The 20,092-nt window shown below is 48.7% G+C and overlaps 1 protein-coding gene across 1 annotated transcript in view; it reads left to right on the top strand.

The window, feature by feature from the left end:
• CIB2 (calcium and integrin binding family member 2) overlaps positions 1-20,092 on the top strand; it is a 489,646-nt gene that overhangs the window by 414,851 nt on the left and 54,703 nt on the right. The window contains exon 5 of the mRNA XM_085646306.1: positions 1,154-1,349. Within this exon, the coding sequence (XP_085502432.1) occupies positions 1,154-1,349 (196 nt within the window). The remainder of the gene's footprint in view (positions 1-1,153; positions 1,350-20,092) is intronic.

The raw sequence follows: 20,092 nt of genomic DNA on the forward strand, positions 1-20,092 counted from the left end.
ATGTTCTCGGCACCACCATAGGTATGATATCCCCCTCCTCAGTGGGCGTTGCCGCCCCAGTGGCCTGTGGTATTTGTAGTGCCTCGGTATCCTCAAGTGAGCTGCCATTCAGTCAAGTTCATATTAATAAATAGAAATCCAAGTGGATTGCGGTGCGAGGCTGCAGTATACCGCACCAGCTGTTTACTCCTTCAATACCAGCTCCCGATGCTTAAATGGCTACACCGGTTGGCGTCTCCACAAACTGCTAGAAAAGCAGCCGGGCACTTTTCCGCGGCTCGGGCAAGCCGCTTCCAATCAAACCAACAAAGTTGCCTGCTGTAGAAAAGGCCCAACATCAGGTGAGTATCTGCCACAATTTTATTGAAGGAAGCGATGCGGAGAAACAGCCAGGCCCACTGAAAGTCAACCATCCTGCCGGACGTGTTTCGTGATCTCTCACTTCTTCTGGGGATCGCGGCTTGAACACAGAATGAGCGACAATGTTCTCGGCACCACCATAGGTCTGATATCCCCCGCCTCAGTGAGCATTGCCACCCCAGTGGCCTGTGGTATTTGTAGTGCCTTGGTATCCTCCAGCTGTTTACTCCTTCAATACCGGCTCCCGATGCTTAAATGGCTATGCAGGTTGGCTTCTCCCACAAAACTGCTAGAAAAGCAGCCGGGCACTTTTCCGCGGCTCAGGCATGTTCAGATGTTGGGCCTTTTCTACAGCAGGCAACTTTGTTGGTTTGATGTGTGTGTGTGTATATATATATATATATTTGGAATACAACCTTTCAAGTGGAATCAAAGACTACAAAGACTATACCAATAGGTTTCAAATAATTTACATGTTTTCCTTGTTTGTATATGAATATATACAAGGAATAACGCCTCTAATGCGGAATCAAAGACTATCCTCATATGTTTCAAATAATTTCCATATATTAAAAATATAATTATTAAGTTTACTCAACACCAAAAGACACATTAATTCTTCCTAACTTCATTTAAATTCACTAATAAATCTAGCGCGTTACTTCCCTCTTTCCAAGCAGACACAATATATATATCTTCCTAATCAGATTAGCACCTCCTTGAATAAATGTTGATATTTGAGAGTGTGCCTAATCTGACAAATGACCTCATCTTGTTTGTTTTTTGTTGGTAGATTTTAACACGGATAACTATATTTGCAAGTCTGACTTGGAGCAGACCCTTAATAAGGTGACACGCGAAGAGCTGGAGGAAGAGGAAGTGACCCTGGTTTGTGAAAAAGTCATAGAAGAGGCAGATATGGATGGAGATGGGAAGCTAGCCTTTGCGGATTTTGAAAACATGATTTCCAAAGCACCAGATTTCCTCAGGTACCAATATTCATCTCGCTGTTTTCTTCTTTGTATTGTAACAGAATATTTAGTCCACGTGCTAACATTTCTGTAATTAAATATTAGCATTGGCCGCATGCTTAGCAGTCAAGTTCTTATTTCAAACCCTCCTCTAGATTGCTTGCGGGAAATGATTTTGCATTGTACACTCACCATAGACAAACATCCGCACTTCGGGTTTACTCAACTATTTATCAAACCATCTGTTATTTATTTATTTAACTTTGTTAAAATCGCTTCGGTTATGCGGAATTATATGTAAAGCCATATTTGTGCGGAAGTTCTATATTATAAGTAAATACATACATATATTACAGAGTTTTCACGGTAGGTGAAGAAGGACCCTGCATGATTCCCAACCTTAGGTTTTTTTTCAAACAATATGTTTAACACACTTTCACTCTTAAAAAAACTGTTGCATTAAAAGAGCCTAGAGGGCAGATTCATCAGAGATGGCACACACATTTCTGATGCATGTTTTATGCAACACATTATGAAAACTCATTTTTCCTGCACTAGATCCTCAACTGCAACTTATATCCTTGCTCCCCTTTCCATGAACCTTAAAGCAGCCAGTGCGTATCTATCAGCTATTACAAGCCATAGAAGGAGAATATAGAGCCTGATTAGGTTGTGGGCCCCCAGTTTACAACCCAGCTGGCCCACGGTGTGCACTGTCATGCATGGGCCTGAAAGGTGCCATCGGATATTCACATGGGAGCTTTTACAATTCCTAACACAAATTTGTCCCATCTGCATTGTGTCTTCTCTACCATGAGTACTGAGCAATGTACTGGTCAAAGGCTAAGATGCAGTGAACATGTGATTGCCAGGGTAGTTGTTACTGAGAGTGGAAGTGGACTGTTACTGCATCATGATGTAGTGTTCTTTAAAGAGTTGTGTTTTCATTGTTTCTGCCAACAAATCCCATCCTGACACCACACACACATCTTAGGTTTATAGAGAGGGTACAAAATAAATACAGGCGCTTGGAAAGCTATAAGGCAGTGAATTCTGACATACACACTCAAGTACAAGTGCTGGAATCACTTGGTACACTCGAAAGTGACCTGCAGCATCTTCAATGACAACTCTTGTAGTTGTTTTGGGTTTGTGCCGAATGGCCCTTGTTTGTGAAGTGCGCATCAGGAAATGTGTTGATGTGCAAATCAATGCATATTTCAAATGATATTAAACGTATTTTTAATACAATTTCAAATCTTTTCATTGCATAATGGTGTAGTGTTTTTTAAAGAAATGTGTCTTCAGCGTTGCTGCCAACAAATCACATCCTGATTCCTGAGACCACACTTCTTAGGTTGATAGAAAGGGAGCAGAATAAATACAGGAGCTTAGAAAGCTATAAAGCAGTGATTCCTAACATACACACTCAAGTACAAGTGCTGAAATCACTTGGTACACTCAACAAGCGACCTGTCGTATTTTTCATGACAACTGTTTGAATGGCACTTGTTTGGGAATTGCGTATTAGGAAATGTGTTGATGTGCAAATAAATGCATATTTGAAATCATAGAAAATGCATTTGCCGGATGAAGAGGTGATTGATCTTCTAATGGTGTTCAGTTGAAATCAATCTTTTTGTATAAAGCATTCGAGTAGTTTGAAATCTGAATATTGTAAAGTATGCTGTTTAAAACTTCGTATTTCGTACTTTTTCTATGGACTAAGGTGATCTAAAATAATCTACTTGATTGAAAGAAATTGTAAGCCTAATGGCTTGTGGATTCCAGTAATTGTATTATGAAAAATACAATAATTACAAGATTAAGACATTATGTAATATATTGGATTATTGTTCTGCTCTCCTAATCAATTGTCAGAGATGAGAACCAGGATTAGTCAGCTAATTGATCTGTACATAGAGCCAAAAAAAGAAAAAAAAAGACTGCACGGTGCATATATCTTTATGAACCTTTGATCGCGGTGGAGTAATTCAGTTAGACCAGTATGTCCAGTATCCAGATTTCACTCTTCATTTTTGTAGAAAAAGTCACAGACTTAAAGATCCTCGAAGAAACCAGTTTTTGGGTTAACATATCTTACTGGATCTACATAAACCAGTGTAATCCTCTGGTGTGATACAATTTACCAGTTTGTAACAGCCCATCCTGTTGCAGCACCCTGCAACCCAGGTCTTGCGTACAACATTGCGTATTTTGTAAGTATACAAGCTCTATGCTATACCCAGCATATGCTATAGAAGGTCCCAAGTGTCTTAAGTTTTACCCCTCATAATAGCTTGGCTGAGCGATTCTTAGCAGACATGTGACTTTAGTTCCAACACACTGAAAATATTGAAAATAGTACGGGGGTCAGAAACTGATGTAATTAATGTGGGTTGCCCCCTCCACTTACCCCCGCCCACAGCACAATTAAAAAAACACAGATAAGCCCTGTAGGATTTGTTATACCCCCAGAAGAAATGCTGATATGAAAATCTAATCTCAGAATGCATTTAGGAAAGGATATAAGAATTATGTTAGTAAAATCATTTTGATGATATTGTTCCACCCTAAGAGACTGATTAGACCTCCCGATTTTTCGTCGGGGTGAGACACAGTTTCAGCAGGTGTTCTTATTACCCAAATTAGCCAATATCATTACTGCAGGTACATTGAATGTTATTACTTGTAGAGTGATAGCAGGAAATGGGCCCGAACACAGAAGCATCCCTTTTTTTATCAGCAAAAGAAAAGCTGGCATAATCCATAAATATCACATCATCATTTGTAAGTAAGTAATTGTGCTCAGAATATCATTGAGTACCACTAGTTTGAGAGACTTTAGAATTAATGTGCCTTACATAGGGCTTTCAATAAAGGTAAAGTAATAAAGGCGATATAGGGCACCCTTGAGCACTTCTGTTTAATCCTTCAGCTCTGTGAAATCCACCTTAGGGACAGTCTGCAATAGAATCCCTAAAAAGTACCTCTCCACATCTAAACGTGTATGCCGGGGATGAATGCATGTTGCCAGGGCAAGACAATCTTAGTAATGACCATACTGAAACATGTCACAGGTATTTTAGAAGATATTGATGTTGGAGCTAATTAACAAGATGGGCCTCTGAGAACCCTGCTCCCTAGCCCTTGTCCTTTTTGAGGATTAAATCAATGCAGATTCCACCCATGAATCCGGTACCCCTACATTCTCATTAGTTCCAGAAGCTAGTTCTCAATAGTCCGTAGTGATTACAGAACTAAAAACCTTATAAATTACAACAGGAACTAAGGGTCTAATGGACTAATCACTGTTCCCAAACCAGGATGTGCAAATTGCACAGCATCTGATGTGCGACTCGGTTGCAACCTGCCATGCGGCCTATGCAGAAAGAGATCGCTTCACAAATGGTCCATTTGAAGAGGGTCGCAAAGGGAACAGAAATAATTAGTTGAAAAATGCTGTCCGTGTCTATAGGTTTATGGCATTCCCAACTGTGTTGAATAAACACGTTTACAGGAGCGTGGCATCCCCCTTGGACCGGTGCAGCTGGAACACGTTTTCAATAAAACATTTTTGAAGTGTGGTGCTTGCATGATCTTAATATATATATTTATTTAGGGTCAAATCTTTTTTTAATCGCTGCCAGTATAGCTGAGCTCCAGCACTTATGACCAAGTGTGTTTTTTTTAAGTGCAATGGGTTTGAGACTTGCACCACGTTGAGTAGATTGCAGTAATCTTCAGTGGGCACAGGGAGGAGGTGGTATGGTGCAGGAGGTGGCAAAATGCAATGTATTCTTGTTACACACCAGGGGGCAGTGTGTGAGTGAAAGCCACACCATGTCTCATTGCAAAGCTGTTTACAGTGGATCAAGGTTCACAAGGCTGTTACTGAACCCCAGGTGGGAGTGGTTGGGTGTATGTGTGTCATAACTTCAGACATTGGGGATAGCCATACAAATCATAACGTTAGCATAATAGATGCAAGTTACCAGTGTAGATTATTAATGAAATATAAAAACATGACTGATCTCACACTTCACTCTACTCTAAACACACTTGGACACTTCATGACATTACATGTACACACACACGCACACCCGTTCCGTCCCTCACAAGGTGAAACGGGCAGAGCCCAGGGTGCGGGCTCTATTCATATGCCACCAGTAATGGTCGTCAGGTGCGTGTGCTTTATTTTTAATGTGATGTCTGTTTTGCTAATCTTTACAATTTGTACTTACAAATTACATAGGCACAACAGATTTGTCTCTAAGCTTTGTTGAATTACATTTGGCAGATTGATAACAAAAATATACCTACAAAGGTGTGAGTAGTAACTTTGCAGTTGTATTTTTAGTCGTATACGTCCTTCTCGCACAGGGACATGTAAGTCCACTACTAGATGTCACTAAGAGAAAGGTTGAGGATGCAAATGTCAGAAATAGATCCACATGGGGGCAAAAGCCAGGTTAATAAATTAATAAAAACAATATTTTGGGATAATTTAATACTAGACAAAATTCCTAAAGTCGCCTGCTGTATCACTAGCCCTTGTTTCACATATATCATTGGATCTACCGGGCCGTTTATATTTTTCTTCCTATCCGTGCTAAAAATTGCCAGTGCAGCAAAGTTTGATGAACTGGATGCCAGGAGCTTGCAGACCATGAGGATGGGCACTGGTCGCCACAGGCAACCAGACCATGGCCATACCTAATGAGCGTACCGTGCTCCGACAGACACTGACTTCTGCCTAAGACCAATTTATTAGGGAACTTCATTTCTGCGGACTCGAAGTTTCTTCACATTAAATTGGAAGAATGGACTTCTGCATATCTATCAATACATTCTTGCATTTTCCGTGACATAGCTGGGCATATATAAATATTCCCCTCCCCACCTGACAAAGGCAGCCAACCCCACACGGCCTTCAGCCGTGCGCTGCGAGGGGTTGGCCACAGGGTCTACCCCTGGGTGCCTCCATCCCCCAGGGCCTTTTTTTTCAAGGGGAGGAGGGCCACGTGGTCCCCCTCCCCGAACCTTTTATGGCCCTAGGGACCCATCCCCCAGGGACATTTATATTTTAAGGGAGAGGAGGGCTCCATGCCCCCCACCCCGAACCTCATTTGGCACTGGGGACCCCATCCACCTTGGCCTTTTTAAATGAAAGGGGAGGGGTCTGCTTATCCCTCCTCCCTGAGCCTTATTAGGCCCTGGGTACCCCATCCCCCAGGACATTGAATTTTTGTTAAAGGGGAGGGGGTGGCGTGCCCCCCCTTTCCGAGCCTCATTAGGCCCTGGCGATCCCATCCCCACAGCCATTACTTAAAATGAAAGGGAAGGGCCGTGGGCCCCCCTCCCTGAGCCTTAGTAGGCCATGGGGCCTCATTCCCTAGGGCCAATGTTTTTTATTAAAGGGGAAGGGGGCAATGTGGCTCCATCTCCGAGCCTTGTTAGATCATTCAGACCCCATCCCCCAGGGCTACTCCTTTAAATAAGGGGGGGGTGGGCTGCGCAGCCCCCATCCCCGAGCCGTTATTGGCCCCGTGGACCCCATTCCTTGGCCCCAACATCAATAAAGGTTGGTACCCTGGTGCTCACCCAGGACACCCACCACACATTTGTTGAGGCCCATAGGGAGAGTCCTAAGGCCCCTATAGCCCTAGCCAACTCCTGCATACAGTGGGATCCGGCATTGCTCCTGCCCAGAGAGAGCAGCTACTAATGTTGCTCCCTCTGGGTGGTAGCAATATTTTGATCTGTTTCCCTGGCCACTTCAATGCGGGCAGGGATACAAATCAAAGTCTGAAGGGGGGTTGGGACCACACTGACTCACATCCCAGCACAGTTTTCATCTGAGGTTGCTGGAAATGCTGCCAAAGTCTTCACAGGTGCACAGGTGTGTCTCCAAAAGCTCGTCCGCTTGCTAGCTCAAGGGAGCCTTTCAAACAGAAGGGAGGTTGCGAGCACATTGCCTCACATTCCAGCACAGTTCACCCCTTTTGCATTATGGTAAATGCAGTACGAATGTGTGACGTTACAACGCATACATTTACAATGTATGCCTTTACAACGCAGTTTTTACATCGCAATATCCTTTACAATGCATTCTTTTACATCGCATTCGATTACATCGCATTTTCAGAAACTACCTTTACAGTGCTATCCATTACATCGCATTATACCTTTACAACGCATACCATTACAATGCATACCATTACATCGCATTTAAGGTAAGTGTTGGATAGTATAGGGGTAATAATTACTATTCTAACTCCGGTGAATGCAACAGTAGGGTAAGTGTTGGATAGTGTAGGGGTAAAAATTACTATTCTAACTCCAGTGAGTGCAACAGTAGGGTAAGTGTTGGATAGTGTAGGGGTAAAAATTACTCTTCTAACTCCAGTGAGTGCAACAGTAGGGTAAGTGTTGGGTAGTGTAAGGGTACTATGCGTTGTAATGGTATGCAATGTAATGACTTGCGATGTAATGCCTGCGTTGTAGCGACATGCATTGTAATGACATGCGTTGTAGTGACATGCGATGTAATGGCTGCGTTGTAATGAGATGTGATGTAAAGGATGTTGCGATGTAATGACTGCTATGTAAAGGTAGTGTGATGTAATGACTGTGTTGTAAAGGTTGTTTCCCATGCAGTACACATTTAGAGCTTACTTCAATATTAACTGTAGTTTACCAACAAAGTTGGTGCAGATTGTGCTAGACATCTCTAGACACGTGTTTCTGGAGTACATCCTTCATCAGTAGGGAACAGAAAATTATTTTTCTGGGGTTGCAGGAAATGCTGCCAAAGTCTTAAAATGTCTCAGTACCACTCACAGCCACACAGGTGCATCTTCAAAGCTCGTCAGCTTGCTGGCTGAAGGGTTTCTGGATTTCCTCATTTATCAATTGAGAACAGAAAATGATTTCATGAAATCCAGAAACACGTGTCTAGAGATGAACAGCACTATCTGAACCAACTTGATGAAAAACTACATTTACTATTCAAGTAAGCGCTAATTGTGCAATTGTTTAATATGTAAAGTGTTAAAATGTTGCTTTTTGGCGACGTGGGGCACCGTTGCTGTGTGGAGCCCTCATACATGGGAAGGACAGGATGAGATAACATTTAATTAGTGCTGTGGTCAACCGTGGCTGGGAGATGAGCAAGCTGGCCCTGACACTGATCCAGGCGATTATAACCTTGGAGGAGGAGGGTGGATGTGGCATATTCTAGCTGGTAAAACAAGCACTGCTGTAGCATGGCAGTTGCACGATAGCAGGTTTGACAGGGTCCTGAGGCATGTCCCAAGGCCTACCTATGGAGGGATACCGCAACTTGTCAGTTTTTCTTTTTACCTGACTTTATGTTGACTGATTGACCCAGAATTTCTTGATATGAGGTCCCACCTGGGGATTTAATAAGAGTTCAATTTCCCTCGAAAGTTGTAAGTTAGATGAAATACTGAGAACCTGTCCACGATGTATTGGCACGAGAGACCCATCCATCATGTTTTAAAGTCAAGACCTGCGGAATCCCAATGCTAAACTGGGAGGGAAAGGTCACAATAGAGAGCCCTTTATGGAATCCGGATCTACTAGCGGATGACAAAGACTGGAGGAATGGAGACAATGGGATAGATTGGCCATCACCAAATTAGGAGACATTAGGGGCACACAGGGAGTGTTCCATTTTGAAGAGCTACAGAAGCAATATCAGCAGATTCCTAAGTTCATAGGTACACACAAATGCAGCATGCCCTAGCACGGCACAGGGACAGTTTGTAGAATTTGGAGGAAGAGACTACCCCTGCACAATCACACCACATCATAGATCTACAAAATACTAATGAGTGCCAGTCAACCCTCCCGGGACGGGCTGAGGGCGAAATAGGAGTCCAACGTGGGGGTACTGGAAGGCTAGATGTGCCTGTCAACACTCTCTAGAAGTTGTGATCAGGGCAGGATTTCAGCTGGTGCAAACAAAAATCCTTCACCAAACATATTTTACACAAACCAGACTGTACCGCATGGGGAAGGCCGGCAACGAACATTGCCTGAGAGGAGGCGGACAGACGGGTACACTGTTGCATACCTTATGAAGCTGATCACCTGTATGGGGTGGGTGTGCAGACTGGAGGAGATTACAGGGGAAGATCTCAGTCGGATTACCACTGGCTGCCTTGGGCATCTGTGGGGATAAGATTCTGCCTCGACGCAACTTGCTCCTCCGCAGTATAGCACTGGTGGTGGCTAGGAGAGACGTTATTAGACAGAGGGGCGGGTCGGAGGCTCCGGATGTGGATCAATGGACCGCACACATGGACTGGTGTATGCTAGCAGAGCAATCAGTCTACAAGTCACGGGCTGCCCTCGAAAGTTTGAAAAAATATGGGGTCCATGGAGAGACTTTCTCTACTGGGAATGATCTAACACAATGGCAAATGGGACCTGGGACAGATAAGTGGTGGCTGGGATTGGGTTTCCAAGCGAGGAATCGGTGTGAGACAGGAGGGTTGGACACTTGAGGAGTGTTAGACCTGGCACCTTGGCGTGAGTTTCCCTTCCACTTTTTGATGGTGTGCCTCGATTGTTTTGCTGGTGTTGTCCGCTCAGGGCACTGCGCCACGGCTAATCCGTGCCGCAGTGCCAGTGCTCCCTAAGTAAAGTGTACCTGTAATTGATGTCCCTGATTGGTTTATTGGATTCACTGTCAGTCCCCAGTAAAGTGCACCAGGGGTGCCAGGGCTTGTGAATGCCAATGCTGCTGGTGGGCTTGCAGCGCTGGTTGCGCCACCCACAGAAAGCGGCTTTGTAAAATGTGTCTAGGGTCTGCCACCGCAGACCCTGCGTGCAGTCTGGGACTGTCGCGCTGACTGCGCAAGTGCCCCCACTTGCCAGTCCCTAAACCTTCCCTTACCTACATATTAGCCACCCCTCTGGTAGGCCCACGGGCAGGGTGCATTGTAGGCATAAGGTAGGACATGCCCTAATGTGTGGGGCATGTCTTAGTAGTGAATTACAGCCCTTTTCGTTTTTCACTATTGAAGGCTACCTGCTCTCCATAGGCCAGAATGGGCTGCTGGAGTCGCTACACGCTGTGACCCCAGTGGACTCATAGAGCATGGTAGAATGTCAAGTTTAGTATGCCTGAACTCAGAATAATAAAATACTTCTTGTAGCCAAGTTTATTTTAATATCCTGGGTTTGTAAATACTACTTTTAGAAAGTTAGTATTTACTGACCTGACCATCTCAGTCCGCCTCTGCTGTGTGTATGTGTTCTGCCTGGCAACAGTAAGGAGCAGGGTTGGGGAATCCCCAGAGACAGGTTGGCTGCCAGGTGGTGGGTAGAGAGGTGACACCTGGATGGGTGGGAGGAGTACACCTTGACTCTTGAATAGAACTGTGCTCTGCCCCCACAAAGCCGGCGCCGCCCCCTGTGGAGCGGCTGATGTCTCTGCCCTGCTGCTGAAAGGAAAGAGCAGAGTCACCATAACAAAGTGCTCCAGAACTGGACTGAGCCAGGCCCAGGCCCCCTGGCGCTAAAGAACAAAAGAATCATGGTATAAAAGTAGGAGCCTGGCTCCTAAGAAATCAGAATCCTGTTTACCACAAAGAACCTCTGCCCGACTAGAAGGAGAAGAAGACGCTGGAGGAGCTGGCCTGCTGCTTGCCTTGCTGAGAAAGGAGAGGAAGAGACTTACTGAAAAGACTTTGCTACTTTGTGCTTGAACATTCTCCAAGGGCTTGATCTGAGCTTGCCCCCTGAACTGAACCCCAGGACCAGTGGGTTCTCTGTGCTTTTGCTCGTCCTCCAATTCGAGCCGTGTGTGCATCCCGCTGGAAAGAGACTGCGCCCCTCATCGCCCCTCCTAGGGCCGTGACACTCAGAAGCTTGCCTGCCTCAAACCCGTGAGAGCCCCGCTCCGTCCAGAGCCGCTCTCTGTCCCCGGGCCAGGCCGCCTGCATCCCTGTCACTGCCTGCTCCTGGAGCGCGCTGACCGCGCTATCACCCCTCCCGCCGGAAGCCGTCCGACGACTGTGATCTACGCCGGGTCATCCAGCTGCACTGACCGTGCCCTGCGACCCCGCTTCGCTATCCCCGGACATCTCAGGCCGCGCCACCCCCGCTGTGGAGACCCTCCGGCACCGCCGTGCTAAAGGGTCACTGGCCGCGCCTGCCTACGTGCCCACACCTGCTGATTGAGGACCCAAGAACACTTCCCAAGCTGAGAGTCGCACCGACCTGTGCCGACTCTCCACGTCACGAAAGAAGTTCCAGTATCGGGCTCGGGGCCCGCAACGCCTTATTTCCCCGTTCGCAGGAGCCGATCTCTGTGAGTACTGGAACCACAAGTAACATTTGCAAGAGACTGCAAAGAACCTATTTGAGACTGCGAACAAAGAACATTTGCCTGCCTTACAACCTGGTGGCCTAGCGAAAACGTTATTGGTCTTGTGATAAGTCTGCTGAGATATATATCCTTATTTTTACATAAAGAAGCGTATTTTTATATATATCCAAGTCTGGTGTCCGTCTCTGGGGGGATTGATGTATTTACTGTGTGTATGATTGTAAGTGCTTAACCAACAACGCCTGAGGAATCGCCTTGGCTGCTCACGCCACGCACCTAGAGGGTGAGCAAGGGTCATTCGCGAGGGGTTATCCTGCGCCCTGACGTGGAGGAAAGGGTTCCTGCTTGACACAAGGGCAACCTTGCGCCAACCGGAGACCCCCGACTCTTAACATTGTTGGCAGCGGGTGGGATTCCGGATTTGCATTTGTAATTTGCATACAGTGAATTATTAATCACCAGATAGTGAGAGCAGACCAAGTAACGCAGCCACAGGTTTTCATTTTTGAACTTTGTTGAGACATCTGCCATTTTTGCAACCATGCCTAGCTCACTCTCCGCTGGAAGAGCACTCTCTGTGATTTCTGGAATAGATGAGGTGGATTGGGAGAGACTGGAAGGCTACACGATGGAGCAATTGAAAGGCTACAGTGTAAAATTCAGAGTCCCCCATGCTGGATTCAAGAGGAAGACCCAGTACACCAAGGCGTTGAGAGCCTGGAAGGAGTCAAGAGACCCACGGAATGCGGGGGACATCGTTCCACTCGACAACCTTGAGGAGCCCAGCAGAGTCCGGTCGCCAGAGGAGCTGGCAGACAGGGCAGCAGACAGGGCGCATGCAATGGAGATGGCAAAGTTGGCAGGACAAATGGAAATGGAAAAGCAGAAGTTGGCCCTGGAGGCACAACAACGCCAAATGGATCATGATATAAGATTGAAGGAGTTGGAGCTGAAGGCGAAAAGTTTGGACACCGCTCCTTCTGGTGGCAGCACTCCACCGGTGCAGGTAGAGTCCAAGGTGTACATCCCCAAAGATGTAGTGAAGGAGTATTTTAGAAAGGATGACATAGGGCAGTGGTTTAGAGCCTACGAGGTGGCCATGTCCTCACACCGGGTCCCTGAGAAAGACTGGGGAGCGGGGTTGTGGGGAAGGTTCCTTGCTGAAGGGCGGGACACACTGTTAGATTTGCCCTTAGAAGTCCAGACCTCATACCCCCATATGAAGGAAGCTTTAATGACCAGGTATGGGTTAACTCCTGAGCTATATAGACAGAGGTTCAGGGAGACTAAGAAGATCCCTGAGAGTACGTATGTGGAGTATGTGACCTTTTTCTGCAGAGCACTGGATGGTTGGGTGAAGGGTAGCAAAGTGAATGATTATCAAGGGCTGCTTGATTTAATTGCATGGGAGCACTTGTCCAGTCAATGTTTTCCTGAGCTACGCCAGCACCTGATTGATAGCAAGCTGTCCAACCCGAGGAAGCTTGCTGAGGAGGCGGACCGCTGGCTCAGCACCAGGGTCCACAAGGGTCAAGTGGGAGACTCCGCCAAAGGTGGGCAGGGTCCCCAGCAGAAGAGTGGGGGGGACAGGGGTAAACAGAAAGGGTTCCAAAAAGGCCCCCAAAGTAATCCCCAAGGGAACCAGCAGAAGGGTTCTCAGCCTCCCCCACCCCCGCAGCAGAACGGGGCCCCGACAGGTAGACCTGTTCCAAAGGGGCCCTTCAATTGTTACAGGTGTGGTGACCCGGGTCACATTGCCTCTGATCCTAAGTGTCGCCTGTTTGGTAAGACCGCACCCACTGGTGCTCCACCCCGGCAAGTAGCTAGTGTTAACTTTGGGGAGGAGGTAGCAGTCCAGGAGGGTGGGGGTCCCGGGCAGATGACCCTCGTCTCGCTAGGAGACAGTGAGATGGTCCCTGAAACTTACTTACCCTCTAACACTAAGAAATATAGGCAAGTAGTGACCATCAATGGAAAAAAGGTTGAGGCTCTTAGAGATACAGGAGCCAGCGTGACCTCGGTGAGGCAACACCTGGTGTCTCAAGAGCAGATTGTACCCAATGCCTACTGTAGGGTTGTCAATGCTGACAACATAGAGAGTCGTTGTCCAATGGCTCAAGTTCCCTTTGAGTGGGGGGAGGTCTCTGGTACTCTACAAGTCGCTGTGAGAACTGACATGCCTGTAGACTGTCTGCTAGGGAACGACCTGGAGAGCTCCCCTTGGGAAAAGGTGGAGAAGACCACGCATCTGAGGATGGTGGGTCTGCCCGACTGGGCGTGCGTGACCACCCGGTCCATGGCAGCCAGTAGGGGTGTTGAGAGGGTCCTGGAGCCTGAGGGAGAGGTACAGGAACCGGCCTTAGGGAGAAGGCGCAGGAGGCGCGGGAAACCGGCCCCGAAGTTCCCACGGCCCAGGAGGAAGTAGACTCTGAGGGGGATGCTCTGGAGCCTACCGGGGAACAGATTGCCGAACTGGGAGAACTGCCTGAGCTGACCCATTGGCAGCAAGAAGGAGGTCCCTCCAGGGAGGAATTCTGCAGGGAGCAGAAAGAATGCCCTTCTCTCGTGGGTATGCGGCAGCAGGCTGCAGACCAGGCCAATGGTGTTCAGGCCAAAACACACTACGTGTACTGGGAGAGTGACCTCCTGTATTCCGAGCCTAAGGCTGCTGAACCTGGGTCAGCCCGTGTGCTGGTGGTACCCCAGAAGTTCAGAACCTTCCTACTGGGGCTGGCTCACGATGTGCCGTTAGCAGGACATTTGGGGATGGACAAGACCTATGACAGGCTTGTCACCCACTTTTACTGGCCCCAAATGCACAAGAATTCAGATTCCTACTGCCGAACCTGTCAGACTTGCCAGGCAAGTGGTAAGAGCGGAGGGAAGCACAAGGCTCCTCTGCAACCTTTCCCTGTGGTCGGTACGCCATTCCAACGAGTGGGTATTGATATTGTGGGGCCTCTGGACCCCAAGACAGCCCTGGGCAACAGGTTCATCCTGGTCTTGGTGGACCATGCCACCCGGTACCCTGAAGCCATCCCTCTGAGGACAGTGACGGCCCCCGTGGTGGGACGGGCACTGATGGGAATTTTCTCCCGAGTGGGATTCCCTCTAGAGGTGGTGAGCGACAGGGGGACCAATTTCATCTCCACGTATATGAAATCCCTGTGGAAGGAGTGTGGGGTAACTTACAAGTTCACCACTCCTTACCACCCCCAAGGAAATGGGTTGGTTGAGAGATTCAACCGAACCCTCAAAGGCATGATCATGGGCCTGGACGGTCCAATGAGGCGTAAGTGGGACGTCCTCTTGCCATGCCTGCTCTTCGCTTACCGAGAGGTGCCACAGAAGTCTCTAGGGTTCAGCCCCTTTGAGCTTCTGTATGGTCACCCGGTAAGAGGACCTCTGAGTTTGGTAAAGGAAGGCTGGGAGCAATCTCCCAGGAAACCTCCCCAGAATGTATATAGTTACATGCTGGCCTTCCGAAACCAGACTAGGCGTTTCAGGCAACTTGCTGAGGCAAATCTGGAAGCCAGCCAGGAGGAGATGAAGCGGTGGTACGACCGGAATGCCACTCTGGTAGAGCTTCAACCTGGACAAAAGGTGTGGGTCTTGGCCCCAGTGGAGCCGTGTGCACTTCAGGATAAGTGGACAGGTCCATTTGAGGTTGTGGAGCGCAAAAGTCCTATCACCTACTTGGTGGACATGCGGTCTCCCAGGAACCCTTTGAGGGTCCTACATGTTAACCGCCTTAAGCCCCACTTAGAGAGGACCGAAGTGGGCATGCTGCTGGCCACTGATGATGGAATGGAAGAGGAGACCGAGCCTCTTCCTGACCTCTTAGTGGCCTCTGAGAAAGATGGGTCAGTGGATGGAGTTAACCTCTCACCCACCCTGACGCCCGAACAACAGGAAGATTGCCGCCACTTGCTGGGGCAGTTTCCCGATAGGTTCTCCCTGGTTCCTGGTGTCACAGATTTGTGCGTCCATGATGTGGACACAGGAGACAGCTTACCTGTGAAGCACAAGGTTTACAGGGTAACTGACAGGGTCAGAGCTTGCATTAAGGAGGAGGTCTCCAAAATGCTTGCGCTAGGGGTGGTTGAGTCCTCCAGCAGTCCTTGGTCCAGCCCCGTGGTCTTGGTCCCCAAAGCTGCTGCGCCGGGAGCCACACCTGAACTCCGGTTCTGTGTGGACTACAGAGGACTCAATTCAGTAACGAAGACTGACGCGCACCCCATCCCCAGAGCTGATGAGCTCATTGATCGGCTGGGGGCTGCCCGGTTCCTCAGCACGTTTGATTTAACGTCTGGGTACTGGCAGATCGCCTTGACCGAGGGGGCCAAAGAGAGGTCAGCATTCTCTACACCAGATGGGCACTTCCAGTTCCGAGTCATGCCATTTGGGATGAAGAATGCCCCTGCCACCTTTCAGAGGTTGGTCAACCAGGTACTGGTTGGGCTGGATGCGTTCAGTGCCGCCTACCTGGATGACATCGCAGTGTTCAGTGCCACCTGGCCCGAACACCTGCGCCACCTCTGGGAAGTGTTGATGGCTCTGCGCCGAGCAGGCCTCACGATCAAGGCAAGCAAGTGCCAGATCGGGCAGGGTTCCGTGGTGTACTTGGGACACCAAGTGGGGAGTGGCAAGGTGGCACCCTTGCAACCCAAAATTGAGACCATCCTGGCTTGGGAACCCCCCAAGACGCAGACCGCAGTGAGGGCCTTCCTGGGGCTCACTGGGTACTACAGGAGGTTTGTCAAGGGCTATGGAACGATTGTTGCCCCCTTGACAGAGCTGACTTCCAAGAAGCAGCCCAGGAACGTGATTTGGACTGACACCTGTCAGAAAGCTTTCGACACCCTGAAGACTGCCATGTGCACGGCGCCCGTGCTCTTGGCCCCTGACTTCTCCAAGGAATTCCTAGTGCAGACAGACGCTTCAGAGCATGGTGTAGGGGCTGTTCTCTCACAGATGACTGAGGAGGGCTGGGACCAACCCGTAGCCTTCATCAGTAGGAGGTTACTTCCACGGGAAAGTAGGTGGAGTGCAATTGAGCGAGAAGCATTTGCTGTGGTCTGGGCGCTGAAGAAGCTAAGACCCTACTTGTTTGGGTCTCACTTCCGGGTTCAGACAGACCACAGGCCCCTCAGATGGTTGATGCAAATGAGGGGTGAGAACCCGAAGCTGTTGAGGTGGTCCATCTCCCTACAGGGTATGGACTTTACGGTGGAACACCGTCCTGGTACAGATCACGCCAACGCTGACGGTCTGTCCAGGTATTTCCGCCTTAGTGACGAGGAACCCCCTGGGCAAGGGTAGTTCTCCCCATATTTCAGCTGGAGGGGACACGTGTTAGACCTGGCACCTTGGCGTGAGTTTCCCTTCCACTTTTTGATGGTGTGCCTCGATTGTTTTGCTGGTGTTGTCCGCTCAGGGCACTGCGCCACGGCTAATCTGTGCCGCAGTGCCAGTGCTCCCTAAGTAAAGTGTACCTGTAATTGATGTCCCTGATTGGTTTATTGGATTCACTGTCAGTCCCCAGTAAAGTGCACCAGGGGTGCCAGGGCTTGTGAATGCCAATGCTGCTGGTGGGCTTGCAGCGCTGGTTGCGCCACCCACAGAAAGCGGCTTTGTAAAATGTGTCTAGGGTCTGCCACCGCAGACCCTGCGTGCAGTCTGGGACTGTCGCGCTGACTGCGCAAGTGCCCCCACTTGCCAGTCCCTAAACCTTCCCTTACCTACATATTAGCCACCCCTCTGGTAGGCCCATGGGAAGGGTGCATTGTAGGCATAGGGTAGGACATGCCCTAATGTGTGGGGCATGTCTTAGTAGTGAATTACAGCCCTTTTCGTTTTTCACTATTGAAGGCTACCTGCTCTCCATAGGCCAGAATGGGCTGCTGGAGTCGCTACACGCTGTGACCCCAGTGGACTCATAGAGCATGGTAGAATGTCAAGTTTAGTATGCCTGAACTCAGAATAATAAAATACTTCTTGTAGCCAAGTTTATTTTAATATCCTGGGTTTGTAAATACTACTTTTAGAAAGTTTGTATTTACTGACCTGACCATCTCAGTCCGCCTCTGCTGTGTGTATGTGTTCTGCCTGGCAACAGTAAGGAGCAGGGTTGGGGAATCCCCAGAGACAGGTTGGCTGCCAGGTGGTGGGTAGAGAGGTGACACCTGGATGGGTGGGAGGAGTACACCTTGACTCTTGAATAGAACTGTGCTCTGCCCCCACAAAGCCGGCGCCGCCCCCTGTGGAGCGGCTGATGTCTCTGCCCTGCTGCTGAAAGGAAAGAGCAGAGTCACCATAACAAAGTGCTCCAGAACTGGACTGAGCCAGGCCCAGGCCCCCTGGCGCTAAAGAACAAAAGAATCATGGTATAAAAGTAGGAGCCTGGCTCCTAAGAAATCAGAATCCTGTTTACCACAAAGAACCTCTGCCCGACTAGAAGGAGAAGAAGACGCTGGAGGAGCTGGCCTGCTGCTTGCCTTGCTGAGAAAGGAGAGGAAGAGACTTACTGAAAAGACTTTGCTACTTTGTGCTTGAACATTCTCCAAGGGCTTGATCTGAGCTTGCCCCCTGAACTGAACCCCAGGACCAGTGGGTTCTCTGTGCTTTTGCTCGTCCTCCAATTCGAGCCGTGTGTGCATCCCGCTGGAAAGAGACTGCGCCCCTCATCGCCCCTCCTAGGGCCGTGACACTCAGAAGCTTGCCTGCCTCAAACCCGTGAGAGCCCCGCTCCGTTCAGAGCCGCTCTCTGTCCCCGGGCCAGGCCGCCTGCATCCCTGTCACTGCCTGCTACTGGAGCGCGCTGACCGCGCTATCACCCCTCCCGCCGGAAGCCGTCCGACGACTGTGATCTACGCCGGGTCATCCAGCTGCACTGACCGTGCCCTGCGACCCCGCTTCGCTATCCCCGGACATCTCAGGCCGCGCCGCCCCCGCTGTGGAGACCCTCCGGCACCGCCGTGCTAAAGGGTCACTGGCCGCGCCTGCCTACGTGCCCACACCTGCTGATTGAGGACCCAAGAACACTTCCCAAGCTGAGAGTCGCACCGACCTGTGCCGACTCTCCACGTCACGAAAGAAGTTCCAGTATCGGGCTCGGGGCCCGCAACGCCTTATTTCCCCGTTCGCAGGAGCCGATCTCTGTGAGTACTGGAACCACAAGTAACATTTGCAAGAGACTGCAAAGAACCTATTTGAGACTGCGAACAAAGAACATTTGCCTGCTTTACAACCTGGTGGCCTAGCGAAAACGTTATTGGTCTTGTGATAAGTCTGCTGAGATATATATCCTTATTTTTACATAAAGAAGCGTATTTTTATATATATCCAAGTCTGGTGTCCGTCTCTGGGGGGATTGATGTATTTACTGTGTGTATGATTGTAAGTGCTTAACCAACAACGCCTGAGGAATCGCCTTGGCTGCTCACGCCACGCACCTAGAGGGTGAGCAAGGGTCATTCGCGAGGGGTTATCCTGCGCCCTGACGTGGAGGAGAGGGTTCCTGCTTGACACAAGGGCAACCTTGCGCCAACCGGAGACCCCCGACTCTAACAAGGAGTTTATATTTCCTGGCATACAGTTTATATAAATCAAAGTGGGGAATCAGAGGAGATAGACAAAAAGGACTCGTCCTCTAATCGAACTTAACCATAAACAAAGAGAGCCTCTCGCTACCTTTTTCCGCATGCAGTGGCTTTACAACTAGAGTGTTGACAGGAGTGAAATCAGGGAGTAGTAATCCTTGGTCCTGAAGAAAAGCCTTGGGATAGGCCTTGAAACATGTAGACCTCTGAATCTCAGGAACATCATTCCACTGAGTTTCACTTTCTCCCCATTTTTAACCATACCGGCTAGAGGTACGAATAACATTATTTTTCCTAATAGACGGGTATTTTTACACCTTTTACAAAAAGAACCCCCACTCCTATTTTCTTTACATCATTTTTTCATCTATTAAAAACAACACCAAAAAGTGCTCCCACGTAACACGCAGGTCGCAGCATGCCCGTTCCGCAGTGGAATGGGAAACACCCAGTGATGAAGCATGCCACCAAGGGGAAACCCTGGTGGGTGAGGGTTATCTAAAGAAAACATTCTGTTTTCCAAACTAAAAGTGGAAGTGAAGTCCAAGAGTGACGGACAGGATCTCTTTATTTCTGGTATACAGTTTTCCCTTGTATTTCACCCCTATGCTATTTTTATTACCCTGTAGCTGCAGTTTCACAGAGAAGAAATACAGGCTAGATCCACTTGCAAGCATAGACACAATGCCTCTTACGGTGAATGACTGTGGTACAGAAGGACAATATTTAGGGCTACTCCAAGGAACCACCCAGCAGCCTTCTTCTCAGTCATGTGCAGTCAGATGAATGGCAGCTGC

This window comes from Triturus cristatus, chromosome 3_1, assembly GCF_964204655.1.
Source record: "Triturus cristatus chromosome 3_1, aTriCri1.1, whole genome shotgun sequence".
In the NCBI taxonomy this organism is placed as follows: domain Eukaryota; kingdom Metazoa; phylum Chordata; class Amphibia; order Caudata; family Salamandridae; genus Triturus; species Triturus cristatus.